The sequence below is a fragment of the Salvelinus alpinus genome, chromosome 33, assembly GCF_045679555.1.
Source record: "Salvelinus alpinus chromosome 33, SLU_Salpinus.1, whole genome shotgun sequence".
Lineage (NCBI taxonomy): Eukaryota > Metazoa > Chordata > Actinopteri > Salmoniformes > Salmonidae > Salvelinus > Salvelinus alpinus.
This window is the reverse complement of record NC_092118.1, coordinates 13,793,986-13,809,792: the sequence shown is the minus strand read 5'-3', so window position 1 is coordinate 13,809,792 and position 15,807 is coordinate 13,793,986. Positions and strand designations below refer to the sequence as shown.

Genomic DNA, 15,807 nt, shown 5'->3' with positions numbered 1-15,807 from the left:
CAGTAGGAGGCAAGACCAACTAGTCTGTTTGTCACTGCATGTGAATGCCTCACTTTGTTTCCAATATCCTCTTTAGTAAAGAGAGAGAGAGGGAGCGAGAGAGCTAACCCTGTTGAGTCCTCCTCCCCTGTCGGCACCTGCATTCTTCAAATGCTTGGAGAACTGACATCTTTCATCCATGGCATTTCAGCGCACAGAGCAAAAGGTCGCCAGGCTATGACATCATTTAGTTTGGCAGGTAACACAGAGTGCTAGCTTCCCATGAGCATCTTCTGCAGGGAATGTGTGAGGGGGGGGGGTAGAGGCACTGACAGCTGGAGATCAGACAGAGAGACACGTGACTCATTCAACCAATTACCGTAACCCTGATTCCTCATGCTGTTTGGTATGCATGTAGACCTAGATACCAGCACTTCCCAAACTCGGTCCTGGGGACCCCACATTTTGGTTTTTGCCCTAGCACTACACAGCTGATTCCAATAATCAGCTCATCATCAAGTTTTACATTTGAATCAGCTCTTTCGTGCTAGGGCAAAACCAAAAACCTTTGCGTCCCCGTAACTGAGTTTGGGAAACACTGCAGTGATATAGTAGGTTCCTAGGGGATGTAATGACTATAAATGCCACCAGAGTCATTACAATACAACTGACTGAGGTCAATGAAACTACAGCAACCACTGGGGATCAACCATTGTCCCGTATCCATGTTTGAGCAGGAGGACAGTATGTCTAGAGTGTACATCTCCACGTACATATATCTGCCCAGCCTGCATTCCTCTAGCACAGTCCTTCCCAGACTGTGGCCCCACAGCTAGCCTGTAAAGGGCATGATTTTGTTTCATTTTTAAGGAACTCAATCCGGCTTTCAACCGACCTCTTATTGTTGTAATAGTAAAATGCACATGGTGCAATTTCTAAATTGGGTAGTGCATCATCAGTTCCTCTTGTCCTGTCAATCATTGCAGACCATAGAGAGCTATTTATAACTTTTCAGAAATGTATAGATCATGTCAGTTCACATTTCTTAGCTAGGTTTCTTAGCCCATTGATTTTGTTGTCATGTTTGAGTCACTGAAATATCACATGAACACATAAGACAGGAAAATGTGGAGAATTCCAGGAAATTTACTTCAAAACTGCAAAATGTTCCCTGCACCGCACACCATAACAAAATCTGTAGAATTGCATTTTCTCTTCGCCAACAAGAGGAATCTGAACAGTTTGTGTCATGAACAGTGCTTGTGCCAATATAAAGTGCGCAGGGGGAGGGGGCACGGGATGTTCTCCAATGCTGGAAAGGGGGCCTGAGTAAAAGAGTTTGGGAACCACTGCTCTACCACACATCACCTAGGCCTATCCCTCCTGCTAGTGTTGGTATTCCAGACAGCCAGGCTCTGTTGACCTAATCTGTTCTCATCAAGCTGGGTAAACAGTAGTCATTAGTCTGCTGGACTCATTAACCACCTGTTTCTAATTATCACCAATCATGCCTCATCTGGGATGCCTCTGGCTCTGCCTTCACTGCAGTGGTGGGATCGAGATAGAACATGGCTGACATGTTGGCAAAATTGATGGAAGCTTCAACCTTTTAAGTTTAAGTTTTAAGTTAATTTCCTGCAATTCTGCACATCTTGCCATGGGCATAGAGAAAATGTTTTTGTTTTATAACTAATTTCATGCAATTCTACACATTTTGCCATGGGTGGAGGCAAATGTTTGCAGTTTTTAATATGATATCTGATGATCAATGGGACCCAGGCCGGTTGGTAATTCGACCATGCTTACTACAAGTTTAGATAGCTGGCCGCTAAACTAACTTACCAATAAATAAAAAACATGTCATGGGGTAATTCTGATGCACAACCAAATCTCCAAATTGCATCTTGGGTATTCTATTATTCTAAGTTCAGACCCCGACTGTGTTCCCCCAAAAAAATAATTCTAATTGGTCCGCTGGCCTACAAAAGTGGGCCCCCGCCAGTTGCCCATCCCTGTTCTAGAATGTAGAACTCACTACTCTGAAAAGACTCAAAGAGAAGGGTCCAGATAGCCCTACATCATATCTCAATGGTCTGTCATATTGTCATGCAATGGGCTTTTAACCTGATATGTCCCTACATTCTTATGTGGTTGTGGACAGGGTTTGTGGTAAGGCTTTGCACGAGCCCAAACTCACCAAGAGGAAAAGCAAACAAATAGTGGGAAGAGAGGTCAGACCTTTGATGGCCCTCTGGAGGTTGGCTTGTTTGCCCTAGTCTGTTTCCAGTAAACATGATGCTTGAGTGTGTGGGGTGTGGAGTGTCAACACCAGTGTGTGTGTGTGTTTGTGTACTCTATTAGCATAGAACCACAGAACAAACCCCAGGGACAATGCCTAGGACGGTGCCATGCCTTGATCACCGTAATTATCTTTCTGATTGCATTTTATTATGATGTTGTAAAACATGCTATTTTTATTATTCACAAAAACATGTTTCTCCCGCTGCCCTTCAGGTAGAATAACAGTTCTCCATTCCATTCTATACCGTGCCATTCCGCAGTGTGAGCAGGATTCCTCAGTCAAGACTTGCATGCCCCGGGGAGAGCTAATTACCCTTATCTGAAATGACCATCACCAGGATGCATCAGCAGGAGTCTTCATTTAATCTTAGCATTAACTAGCCTGGCCTGATGAGTGTGGAAGAGGGAGACATCAGTTGGTGCTTATGGTCGGGAAGACCCGAGGGTCTCAGAAAACACACAATGCCGGCACCTTCCAACTGATTGCAACAGTCAGGTAATTATATAACTAATAGTTAAATAAAGGTTCAATAAAAAATACAAATAAAATATGAAATTGTAGCTGTAGCTATCCAAGAGATATTTTACCTAATGCATAAAAACAACAAGGGCGGGTCTTGTCTAAAATTTGTTTTACACATTTGAGAGAATCATTTCCAGCCATGCTAAACACATATTTCATAATTTATATAAAGTTCACTGAGATTTCTTTATTTAGCTAAAAGCACAAATATAAAATGCATCCCATGTTTCCCCCCTGTACAGCTTTCTTTTTATAAATTGCATTAAAATCCTATTTACATTGCAAGGCAGGTAAGCAAAAGAAACAGCTTTCATGACAAATATACGAATAAAAACTAGTCCTTTTACCTCCCTATTAAATAATTTCATTAAGAACAGAGGTGTATTTTGTAGACAGACTTAACATGAACAAAACGCTTAGCAACGTAATCTTTCAAACTCACTTTTAAAGTAACAGATGCAGGGAGAGAGGCATTTGTTCAGTGGTTTGAGTGCAAAAACATACAAAATGTGACAACATAGGACTAATCAGAATTGATAGAGCACTAACAATATTGTCCCTTTTGAGTCCCTGCCATTCACACAGAAATACGTGATAGCCAGTAAAGGCCCTGTTTATTTTGGATTGGCACAAGCCTGGTCGGACGCAGGGTCCAATGGTGTGTGAGGGGTGAAGGGTCATCAGCTGAGATGCAGGTGAGGGTGCTGGTGGAGTTGGGTGACCAGCTCCTCCTCTGTAGGCTCTTGAATTTGTTCTCTGGAAGGTACAGTGTAGTTTTAAAGAAGGACACGAAACTGTGTCAAGAGACACACAACGAGTTGAAGCGAAGCACGCTCATGCAAGCGGCTGCTGTAGTCCACAACGTGCATTTAGGGACGGGCATTAAGGGTTGCTCTTCTGACTTGTCCCTGCTAAACATATCAACCACACCTTCAGCAAATATTTTAGCGACATGCGTTTAGTTAAGCCATTAAAGAGGTAGGCGGATGTTTTTGCTACCAATTATATTAGTGATGGGGTAAAAATTGATACAGTTACATATCGCAATATTATTTGTGACGATATTATATCGATACTTTGACTAGTAACGATTTTTACAAAAAAAATGCGAGTCGGCTGTACCTGCACCTAAACACCTAAAGCTGTACCTGCGCCTATCCTATAAATAGTGAGCCAACATGTTTTCAACGCTTTCATTTCCATGACTGATCAAGGCTCTCTCTTGTCACTCTGCAGCAGACATGGTGAGCAATATGTTTGGAATATCGAATCGCGAACAAAATTGCAGTATCGCAATAAAATCGTGAGAATCGCAATACATATCATGTCGGCATCTAAGTATTGTGATAATATCATATCGTGAGGTCCCTGGTAATTCCCAGCCCTAAATGATATAATTAATTATCTGCAAGCTAGGTCATGAAAAAATACTTGCCCTTTAAGAGTTTGCTATCAGAAAGCTCACCAGACACAATTGCCCAGATAAAAGCATTTCCGAAGATTTTTTGGGGAAAGGGTTACAGTAGTGAAATGTGAGTAGCCAAAGAGCATGGTTTTAGGCAGTGCCTTTTGATGCTAAATGACGTACAGCCAAAACATTTGACTGCATTCACAGAGAACTGGCAGAACCGCTGACAGTGAGGGCATCCCAGTTTGTGACTGGGATAGGCCTAAAACCAACACCAAATAGTAGGAATATGCAACCACCCAGACAACAAACAGAAGCAAAAAGCCAGAGCGGAGTTAAAAAAGCAACCTACCTGAACATGAGCTGGACAGTGGTCTCATAGCCTGTTCGCTCAACGTCCGCCACTGAACATGTGACACTTCGGTCCCACTTATAGATGAAGTTCTTTCACATAAAACGGAGGATTCATTGAGCTTACATCTTTTCAGAAAACATCTTGCACTTAAACTACAGTAAGTACAGATCAGGCCAGCATAAGTTCATACATACCTCCAAGATGAGAGCCACAAACAAGTTGACCCACATGACAGAGGAGGTAAGCCACCAGGAGACAAAATAGACCTTGGACCACCTGGGAGGAGAGAAGAAACCTGATCAACTGTTTACATGGACACATCCCCATTACCCATAATCACTGTTTTACAAACGGAGCCCCATGCACAATTAACTTGTCTTCATCCTCTTTAAGCAGGGCAAATAACGAACGTGAACTATGGCCCCACTCCTACATGTATTTTCACTGTTACTAGCCTTGTTCCTGAGTTGAGTACAAAAGCTTATTTAACCAACCAAACAGTTGCAAGTTTTCGGGAACAACTGGAATTAGATAAATATTATGAAGTGGGAGCTCACTAAAGTAAGGCATGGCCCAAAATGAAAAGGACTGATGTGCTTCAGCGTCAACTGCTGCCCTCTAGTGGATAGGGAAACGAATTGAAGCGTCTGACAGTTGGATCATAAAACTCATGTACGGATTTGTATTATTGTTGGCTTACTCTGTGGTGTATCTGGTGTAGGCATCCATAAACACCTGCCAGTTATTCACCACCATGATGTTGTAAAGGAGGACGAGGGAAGACTGAGCAAAACCGAGGGAGAGGAGAAAGAAAACACAGGTTAGTGTCCACTCTCTCTCTCTCAACATTTAGACACAATTTAAAGATTCATTTGATTGATCAGGACTGAAATGTCAACATACCCACCATGGTATTTTACGGGTGTCTTTTAAAAGTTACTTCAGTGCATTATCCCCTTGAGAGGTTACCCCCACAACACTAGCCTTCTCAGTCAGAGCCAGTACAGATGAGGCACAGATAGAATGCCAACCATGTGTTTTACAGTTTCATTCCCTCCAAAGTCTATTCTCATTAAACCGGTCTCTTATAACAGTAGAGCGAATATTCGCCTTGAGCTAAACCTCCCCTGTGTTCTCTGCCTATGATTCTACTTCACGGGCTGGCAGAGCGAGAGACAAGAGAAGGGCACCCACAGCAAAGTCGTCAAAGTTGTTTGGCCAGTAGCCCAGCTGCTCGTAGGAACCACACTCCATGGTGAAGTTAATGGTGATGTTCTCCATACTGGAATTGGACATCACACTGTAATGAATACGTACAAAATAACTTCCAATTACCTCACACAGTAAACACATTAAAACAGCCATATTAGCTACTGTATGAGGCCATTGCTACTTTTGATGTTTGTGAATAGTGTACAAGCTTTCAAATACATAATTGTCAAACTGTACCTCATCTTCCCTGGAGCTGTGATGGCTCCCTGGAACAGCCAGATACCAAGGACAGCAAACACATAGAACACCACCTAAAGAACAAACAGGATGTTAGCTGTGATAGGGAATCCATGATGTCCAGCAAATAGACGCCTAGTGTATGGATATGCATTTAAAATGACTAGCTGGATGAGAGAACGAAAGAGAAAAAAACAGTGTCATTGTGTCACTCACCACTAGTATTCCTGCAAAAGCTCGGAGGTTTTTCACCAGGTCAACCAAAGTACTCGCTACAAGGGCCATCAACTAAAAGAGGCATTAAAACACAAGGATGACTATTTATATATTGTAATACCAACATGCATAACCAGAGATGATAAAGACATTGGCTGTACCGGCATGAATTTACAACAATACAACTCTATTGACATAGAGTACACCAAAATAGAGCAAAAGTCAAGCAATAAACCATTTCCACCACTAGGTGGAGCAAAATACAACATATACAATGGTCTTATCACATATATTGAAAATGATGGCACTAATACTACCCAGCGGCACCACTTCCTCACCTTGATATCAGGGATGATTCGGAGGAAGCGGACGACGATGAGCATATTGACCAGACGCACCATTTCCCACAGAGACATCAGACCACGCGACGCTGGGTTCCTGGGACAACCACACAACACAAAGGTGTATTCAATCTCACAGTGTTACTTAGTTTCTTATCTATTATCATTCATAGCATTTTATTCAGTAACTCTCTTCCTCTGCTATGTTTATCACTATGTAACATATCTTCATGTCCATGTTTCTGTTGCTGTTTTAGACCATCCCCATGTACCTGTGTGTGAGTGTGTGTGTAAACAAAGTACCTCTTTCATCACTATTGTAACTCTATATACAAATGAGCACCATCCTTCAAGACAATTTCATTATACAGAATGCATTTGTTGAGTGAGAAATATGACCGAAGTGAAGACACCAACCATTTAGGAAATGGAAGCCTGTAGGTGGCAAAAATGGTGATCTGAAGGACCTGTAAAAAATAAAAATAAAATACTTTCAGTTATATTACCAAGACAGAAATATGCTTAAAGGGGCAGTATGTAGCTTTTTGGGGCGACCCGACCAGATTCACATAGAAATGTGAGTTATAGATTTGAGAAGCGGTAGACCCATTCTATGTGCGCTTTTTCTATGCTCCCCGTTAAGTTACGTTTTAGCGTCTTTTTTCTTTCGGTTTTGTACACCAGCTTCAAACAGCTGAAAAAAACAATATATTTGGTTATTGAAAATATATTTCAGAGCAGTTTAGATTGTACAATGATTCTCTACACACACTATACATTGTCAAACTGAAATTAGGAGAAGCATTGAAATTGTCGAGTGATTTCTACATATTGCACCTTTAATATGTTTCCTGTCATTTACAGAATATCTTACCAGAAGGCAAACTGTGAGAAGTCCATCAAATATGTTGTTTCTGTATGACAGGTAGCCTTTCCACCCAAAGGCTAATATCTTTAGACTCATCTCCATCAGGTAGTATAGAATAAAGAAACAGTTAATAACTTCCATGTAGTAGTCATCCCGCTCTGCAATGGACTTCTCGGAATCAAGCACCAGTATGGTCTGCAACACACCGAGAGAAACAGAGAGACCAAACAAGTTGAGCCTCGGTCTAATATGCTGGACAAACAAACAACAGGTCCTGGACTTACACAGATGCACATGACATTGGCCAGGGCCACGGCGTTGCCCACTATCATTACATAGTAGTGGCTGAAAACCAACTGAAGCCTCTGGAGGAGTGGAGAGTTGAACTCTGGCTTTGGAGGGTGCTGCAGGAGAAAGACAATGAAGACTCGTCAAATCATACAGGAGCAATCTAGCTATCATTTAGACAAGTAAAATAAGCCAGTTTAGAACCAACAATGAAGTTCATCCAAAACAGTAACATTGATCTGGTGAAGAAGCACAGAGTAGTTAATGAGATGTGGCTCCACCTCTTTGATGCGGTCCTTGTCCAGCTCATCAAAAAGACTCCGGAAGGCCTCCCACTGGATGAAGCCATCTGACAACTGCTGCACTCTCTACAGGAAGAGAGAGAGAGAGAGAGAGAGAGAGAGAGAGAGAGAGAGAGAGAGAGAGAGAGAGAGAGAGAGACAGGGAAACAGGCACATTCAAAGGGAGTTATATTCAAATGTTTATCCACATGTTCTAAAGATTTGCACTGTAGTCTTTTCTCACCTTGATGATGGCTTGTCTGTAGTAGGACTTCATTTGTACCCTCGCCATGACCTGCAAAGATGCATCCACCCGCACACGCTCTCTGGAAGGGACAAGATGTAAGGCCATTCAGTGTGTGTGTGTCTTTGTGTGAGTAGGGCTTAAGGATAAGAGAATAGGCAGTCTTACACATGCTCCTCTGAGTGTGTAGCGTCGTGACCCCGCCCCTGGCAGGACATGACCTCAAAGGCAGCTCTGATGCCAAGTCTCCTCCTTAGGATGGATGCCTGGACAGACATCTGCCACAAGAGAACAGTTTCATCATGATATTCTATGGGGTTTACACTGTACCTTAAAATGCACTGATATTTAAATCATATCAGTCCAGTGCCAGTCTTAAACTCACCAGCAGGTATCCCCTGAACTGGTTGTAAATGATGGCAGTTAGTAAGTTCATCAAGAAGTAGGTTCCTGGAAGCAGTTAATAGGACAAATTAACAACAGACTGTGTTACCACTCAATCTGTTTCATATTTTCCTTGTCCCTGAACAGCTCATTTGGTGGCTAGCTCTTACCAAAACCACTAAAGAGAATGAAGAAGATGGAGTATCCTCGGTTTAAGGAATAGGCCGGAATCATCACTGTTAAAAACATGAAGACAGCTTTAGGTGGAGTAGACAGCTGTATATTGTGCAGCAGAAAATATATGTTTAATTCACTTTGACCTACACAGTGAACTTACCATCAGGGTTATTGGCTGTAGTGAGGAGCACCAAGAGAGAGGAGAGAGATGTGGGCAAGTCTCTGAAGTAGGTCTCCCACTCCCCGTTGCGCTTTGGGTTCTAGGGACAAAACAGAGGTAATACGGAGATACTTAACTCCCTTATAACAACAATGTTAAATGGACATCTATTGTGCTTCATCCTGGTCATGTGGGGGTGAGTTTCTGTACAGGTCTCTATTCAGGCAGGTGTAATACTACACATCTACAAGCTCTGTTAAAGCCTGTACCACCGAGTGAATAAAACAGTAGTGAGGTAAGGTAAAAAGGCACGTTCAGGCTTGAGAACTGGGCGTCAACAGTACAGCCAGCAGGGTGTAACAGAACGTACCTCTCCTTTCGCAAAGAGCAACATGCCAATCATGGTGAAGAGGCAGAGGTGGAGGGCCAGGAGCAGGATAACACTGGGAGGTAAGAGAGAGAGAGGAGTGGTGCATTAGACACACACCTCTGCAATGACAGTCAAGCCTACATACAGGCATCCATCCTAAGGAGGAGAAGTAGATTAGGGTGCCCTCTGCGGGTCTCACATGTACTGAAACAAGAGTGAATCATGTATCAGTATATAACCCTAAATATAGGAGTTATAGCAGTTTTAGGGAACTATGTATGTGATAACAGAAGTGAGAGTATTTTGAGGTTGATGATCATTGTAAAGCTGTGAAGTGAAGATATGAGATTGAACAAAGTGTTGGTGTTTAACACAATTACCTGGCTATCTCTGGGAGAGTCCTCTTGATGCACTTTAATGTTTTCTTCATCAGGGAGGAGTTTTGAAGGAGGAAGAAGGGCCGAATGAGTCTCCTAACTCGTAAGTTCTGACATCGAACAACAAAGGGAAAGAGCAATATTCCATTTGAGTCTTTGTATTGTAAACCATGTCTTTATCAACTGTCAAGAGACATGTTACAGAGGATGTATAAACCAATATCTTGAATATGATCTCACCTGATCACAATACATGCTCAACGTCAATGTCCAATCAATTACAGATGCTGAGATGGCCAAGATGTAGACAATCAACCACTTGCATTTCCGAAACTCGTCCCAGCCAATCAAATAGCTCTAAGGACAATAGATTAAGCTCGAGCCATATATATATATTTATTGCAAATAAATACACAAAATTGATGTTTATGTACTTTGAGATTTCTTGTTGCCCATCTACTCTCTTCCCCGTTGACATTGTCAGAAACATGGCCTGATGGTTACCTTGGTAGTGAGGTCAATGGCAAAGATTATGAGGCAGACAATCTCTATGCCCTCTGTCAGGCCACAGGGGGGCTCCCAGGGGGGAGGTCTGAAGCGAGGGTCTGATGTGTAGGAGAAGGACGAGGGCCTCTCGATGAAAGCCAGCATCAAGAAGACCGCAATAGTCAGGCCCAGCCCCCTGAGCAACACAGACAGTCATTTAACAATGACACAAAACCTGTGAGAGGGTTTCAAACTGAGAACGGGAAGGCTGATGGTTGGCTTCACCGTCATAAAGTGCTCTTTTCACTAGACTTAACCACAGAGGAAGCTAAGACAGGACAGAGTTAAGTCACCAATGCTGATGACAATACTGAATACTGCACATTGCAGTGAGATGCAGTGCAGAAAGGATATAATGATTGACTTCAGAGGATAGGACAAATATAAGAATAGAAACATGCAGAACAATCCAGAACAATATACTTTGACTCATCACGACAGTAGCGGCTTACCATTGCCATAACCTGGAGTAGTACCACCTGTACAGACGTAATGAGTTTGCATCCACTCTATGATTGATGGATCGGTACTGTAGAACAAGAAACACATTTCATTGTTTTAAACAGCAGTTTAGGGACAGTTCATAATCAACACAAGTCATACAAATAATATATTTCAATCAGTTACAGCGAGAGTTCATACAAAGGATATATATGTTTCACCTGTATGGCGTCCTCAATAAACACAACAGCTTGCTGGAGGTAGAGATCCTCATCAGCTGTGTAAGAGGAGAGGGAAATGATTAAGCAAGTGATGTAAAACAATAGTTTTTCTCAAGCAAATGAAGTCATACTTTGTGTTGATTGAAAAGAAAACATTGAAAACAAACCTATCGACCTATCTGTAGTTTTTCTCAAGCAGATTAATAAACCACAACCAAAACCTTGCATCTCATGCTCACCTTTTATCAGTGGCCACTGATTATACAACAAAAACAGACTGTTCCACAGAGGTCAAAGTCTGAGCACATATCCTAATCCTACGATAGGCCTGTGTGCATGTGTTTGCAATAAAGTTCAATACATGTCTGAATTCATCTTAATCTTTCAAATATTCCAATTGAATTTTAACCAAGTCTGGATGGATAGTGTGCTTCAAACATCCCTCGCCAAGTCAGGTTAAATTAGCTACCGATTCCAGGCATTTTTCCACAGACCTGATCACACATCTAAATGTCAATTGAACTCTCTTTCACTTACTGGACTGTCACTTCAATTCAATTATTATTTTCAGTTTGGGTCTACAATAATATATCAAATTCATACAGCTATTCTGATCTGTGTCAAGAAGCCATATTATCTCCTGGATTTGTCTTTGTCCCCATTTGTCCCCCTACAAATTAGTGAATTTGGCTATTTCAGCCACACCCGTTGCTGACGGGTGTTTAAAATCGAGCACACCGCCATGCAATCTCCATAGACAAACATTGGTAGTAGAAAGGCCCGTACTGAAGAGCTCAGTGACTTTCAATGTGGCACCATCATAGGATGCCACCTTTCCAACAAGTCTGTTTGTCAAATTTCTGCCCTGCTAGAGCTTCCCCGGTCAACTACATGGCGTTATTATGAAGTGGAAACGTCTAGGAGCAACAACGGCTCAGCCGCAAAGTAGTAGGCCACACAAGCTCACAGGACGCGACTGGCAAGTGCTGAAGTGCATAAAAATGGTCTTTCCTCGGTTGCAACACTCACTACCGAGTTCCAAACTGCCTCTGGAAGCCACGTCAGCACAAGAACTGTTCGTCGGGAGTTTCATGAAATGGGTTTCCATGGCTGAGCAGCCACACACAAGCCTAAGTTCACCATGCACAATGCCAAGTTTTGGCTGGAGTGGTGTAAAGCTTGCTGCCATTGGACTCTGGAGCAGTGGAAATGTGTTCTCTGGAGTGATGAATCACACTTCACCATCTGGCAGTCCGACGGATGAATCTGGGTGTGGCAGATGCCAGGAGAACGCTACCTACCCGAATGCATAGTGCCAACTGTAAAGTTTGGTGGAAGAGGAAGAATGGTAGGGAAATCTTAACGCTATAGCATACAATGACATGCTAGACAATTCTGTGGTTCCAACTTTGTAGAAACAGTTTGGGGAAGGCCCTTTCCTGTTTCAGCATGACAATGCCCCTGTGCACAAAGCGAGGTCCATACAGAAATGGTTTGTCGAGATCAGTGTGGAATAACTTGACTGGCCTGCACAGAGCCCTGACCTCAACCCCATCGAACACTTTTGGGATTAATTGGAACGCTGACTCTGAGACAGGCCTAATCTTTGCCCGACCTCACTAATGCTCTTGTGGCTGAATGGAAGCAAGTCCCTGCAGCAATGTTCCAACCTATAGTGGAAAGCCTTCCCAGAAGAGTGGAGGCTGTTATTGCAGCAAATGAGGGACCAACTCCAAATGAATGCCTATGATATTAGAAAGAGATGTTTGACAAGCAGGTGTCCACATACTTTTGGCAATGTAGTCTATTTCATTACATGACTGCCTTTCAAAAGCTTTGTGTGGGGTGTAAAGTAGAGCTGCACATCATCAGTAAAACGGGACGTTTGAAAAGGGCAGAGTAATCTAGGGCAGGGCCATCCTTGTTCAACAGGATATAACACAATGTGGAGCTTGGCATTTCAACCTGGCTTCAGGGCAATTCATAGGATTTGGGCTGTTTATTGTTTCCCTCCATTTAGTATGACAAGAATGATAGGCTTCATTCAAATTCTCAACATACAGCTGAACCGTTTACCCAGAATCCCACTGCCTCTGCAATGTCACTCCACTGGTCTAACTTTTAAAGGTACATTTTCCAGTCATAATACATGGTCACATGCATGTTTGATAGTGTTTCCCTTTTCAGGTGACTATTATTTTCTTCCCATATTTTGAAAGAACATGTCCTGCCCATAGAGCAATTGTTATTAACCCAGACTGGATGACTCATATTAGACTTTGTTTCCCTCCACACTACCACTGCTGACTACAACCACATTATGTGTCATCACTCATCATGGCTGTCTCTGACAAGGGCAACTTTTCTCAAAATTAGTCCACAATATGCTGCCAAAGAACACTTCCTGTCACCAAGCATCTTAAAGATTTTTTTATAAACACATTGTGGACCACTCAAATAGAGTTTTGAGACATTAAAAACAATTGGTAACACTTTACTTGTAGCATAGCGTCATAACACCTTACAACAAGGTCATAACACATAGTTATTTGTTTATTATTTGTTTTATGGCTGGTTATGACACCTACATAAGAGTGTTAAAACCCACAAAACCTACCACACAAGACAAACCACTCCATTCAAGCATAGCCTACTTGTAAATAGTATGTTTTATAACATTTCCTGAAATTGACCATTTTATTACCATGGCAATTGCACATACATTGATATCAAACATGTGCCTACCCCAATGCTCTGTTGCTGATGACTTGCATGATTTCAAGAGCAGGACAGCATTTGTGACTTATGACTGATATATGGTGATGTATGTGATAGGCCTCTAGACAGTATGAAATTCTATATATAATTATATATAAATATATACAGTGGTGTCCGAAATTATTGACAACCTTGATAAAATGAGCAAAAATTACTGTATAAAATAAATAATTTAAATACTGAGCTACATTGTATTCTCAACAAATGGGGAAATTATATTATTTTATACTAATACAATGGCTCAGAAAAATATCTTGTTTAACAAGTAATACCTTTTTTCTCAAAAAGGTAGGGGTAAAAATGATTGACACCCCTGTTTTCAATACCTTTTAATACCTCACCTTGCGGGATAATAGCTGTAGTACTACTGTTGCCTATAACGTTACGATGCATGGGTGGATAGTTACCTAGTAGTTGTTCACACCAACATATGTAGTGATTAACAAACACTAGCTAGGTACTGTAGTTAGCTAGCTACATGAATAGTTGATAGCTAACGTTAGCTATATGTTATGAAAACATTGAGAAAATAAGATTCTAAAGTGTTTGACAATGTGTGAATTCGTTAGCTATTGGTATGTAGCCTTAGATTTTAGTGTGTCTTTCTTTAGCTGTATTACCCCAGTGTTGCATACTCTACTCTGATTTCTGTTCTTTACTTATATTTTTCAGAGAAAGTAGCTAGCTCATGCATCTGTTTCCATTGTGGAGGTTAAGGCTTTGGAGGGAGGCTGCCATAAAAAAACGTGGGAGTCTAACTTCCTGTGAGTGACCTCAAAGACAAATGTCCGGGCCTGTTTCAGCCCACTCGCGTCAAATTACAGTTGAATGACAATAGACAATAATTAATGTAAGGATTAATCATTATTCTTTGTCTTGACCTGAGATACTCATCACAGCATCAGTCACAAATCTCTCTGTTTCTTTCTCTCACAGATTGAGAAGGAATTCAGAAGGATTACAACCATCCCGGCTTCAGTCCAACTTCATGGAGAAGCTGGATCATTACAAGACTGTTGTCCTTGTTAAGATGAGAGGTGCTGCCAGGAGATACAGAGCATCCTGGAAGTGCTACGGGGTATGCGCTCACGGTAGTCACATTACAGTCAATAATTACATTTGGTGACAATTTGGTTGACCGTAGTATACAACCATTTTAATTCCATCTCATGTCAGTGTAACACCAAAGGGTAGAGGACGTATCATATGTCACATGTCACAACAGGTCTAAGTATGTGTAATGACAGCGTTGTGAAAGTATTATGTCAGTTATGACATAAAATGGTTATGACCGTGTTATAACATGTTAGGAAGCTATGCTTCAAGGGTAGAGGGACCGTATCATATGTCACATGTCACAACAGGTCTAAGTATGTGTAATGACAGCGTTGTGAAAATATTATGATAGATTATGTCAGTTATGACAAAATGGTTATGACCGTGTTATAACATGTTAGGAAGCTATGCTTCAAATATTGTGAACTACTGAAACGCTTACCCCCTTCGACACAGCAATACTCTGCAGCAACCGAGTAGGACAGACGTCTTGTCTTTGGGGATCCCTTTTCAAGGTGATCATTGTTGTCAGGGTGGGAGCCGTAGTTAATGCTTCCAGTCAGCAGTGGTTCCGATTCCATCTAGTATATTTGACCAAACTAAGCGAGTGTTAACTTGTTTATGCGGCGCCTGTAACTCAGATAAAACAAACTGAACCTCCGCCAAGTGTAAATGGACAGTTTTAGTGAAGAAAATGAGAACTATACTGGAACTGTCAGAGAGACAGAAAACATGTTATGCTGTCAAAAACGTGTAAATTCGTTAAATCCATAGTTTTATATTTACAGACAGTTTCTCCACTTACGACTGTACGGGAAATCTGTTTTTAGCAAACGAACTAGCTAGCCTACTCCTCCCTGTGTTCTCAAGTATCACTTTTCACCAGCTGGTGACTCACCGCGCCACTGAGCTATATCGCGCGTAACTCAAGAGTAGCCTGTCCCCAAAGTAGCTCTTCATTTAAAACAATGGTAGCCTACTTAAGGTCTAGTGGTAGTTTACTCTCTATTTTGTTAGTCAGCAGCTTTCTACGCGCCAATAAAA

The 15,807-nt window shown here is 41.7% G+C and overlaps 1 protein-coding gene across 1 annotated transcript; it reads right to left on the bottom strand.

The window, feature by feature from the left end:
- Window positions 1-2,952: 2,952 nt before the first annotated feature.
- Window positions 2,953-15,778, bottom strand: tpcn2 (two pore segment channel 2). The gene is made up of 24 exons (XM_071380836.1): window positions 15,206-15,778; window positions 10,930-10,985; window positions 10,720-10,796; window positions 10,226-10,403; window positions 9,962-10,078; window positions 9,725-9,831; window positions 9,345-9,417; window positions 8,975-9,074; window positions 8,808-8,873; window positions 8,639-8,703; window positions 8,422-8,531; window positions 8,254-8,335; window positions 8,010-8,096; window positions 7,725-7,844; window positions 7,447-7,635; window positions 6,990-7,039; window positions 6,570-6,669; window positions 6,232-6,303; window positions 6,016-6,089; window positions 5,761-5,866; window positions 5,267-5,349; window positions 4,761-4,842; window positions 4,564-4,655; window positions 2,953-3,559 (listed from the first exon to the last, which is right to left on the bottom strand). Exons 1-24 carry the CDS (start codon window positions 15,342-15,344, stop codon window positions 3,484-3,486), a joined length of 2,301 nt encoding a protein of 766 aa, XP_071236937.1. The 5' UTR covers window positions 15,345-15,778; the 3' UTR covers window positions 2,953-3,483.
- Between the last annotated feature and the right edge of the window lie 29 nt (window positions 15,779-15,807).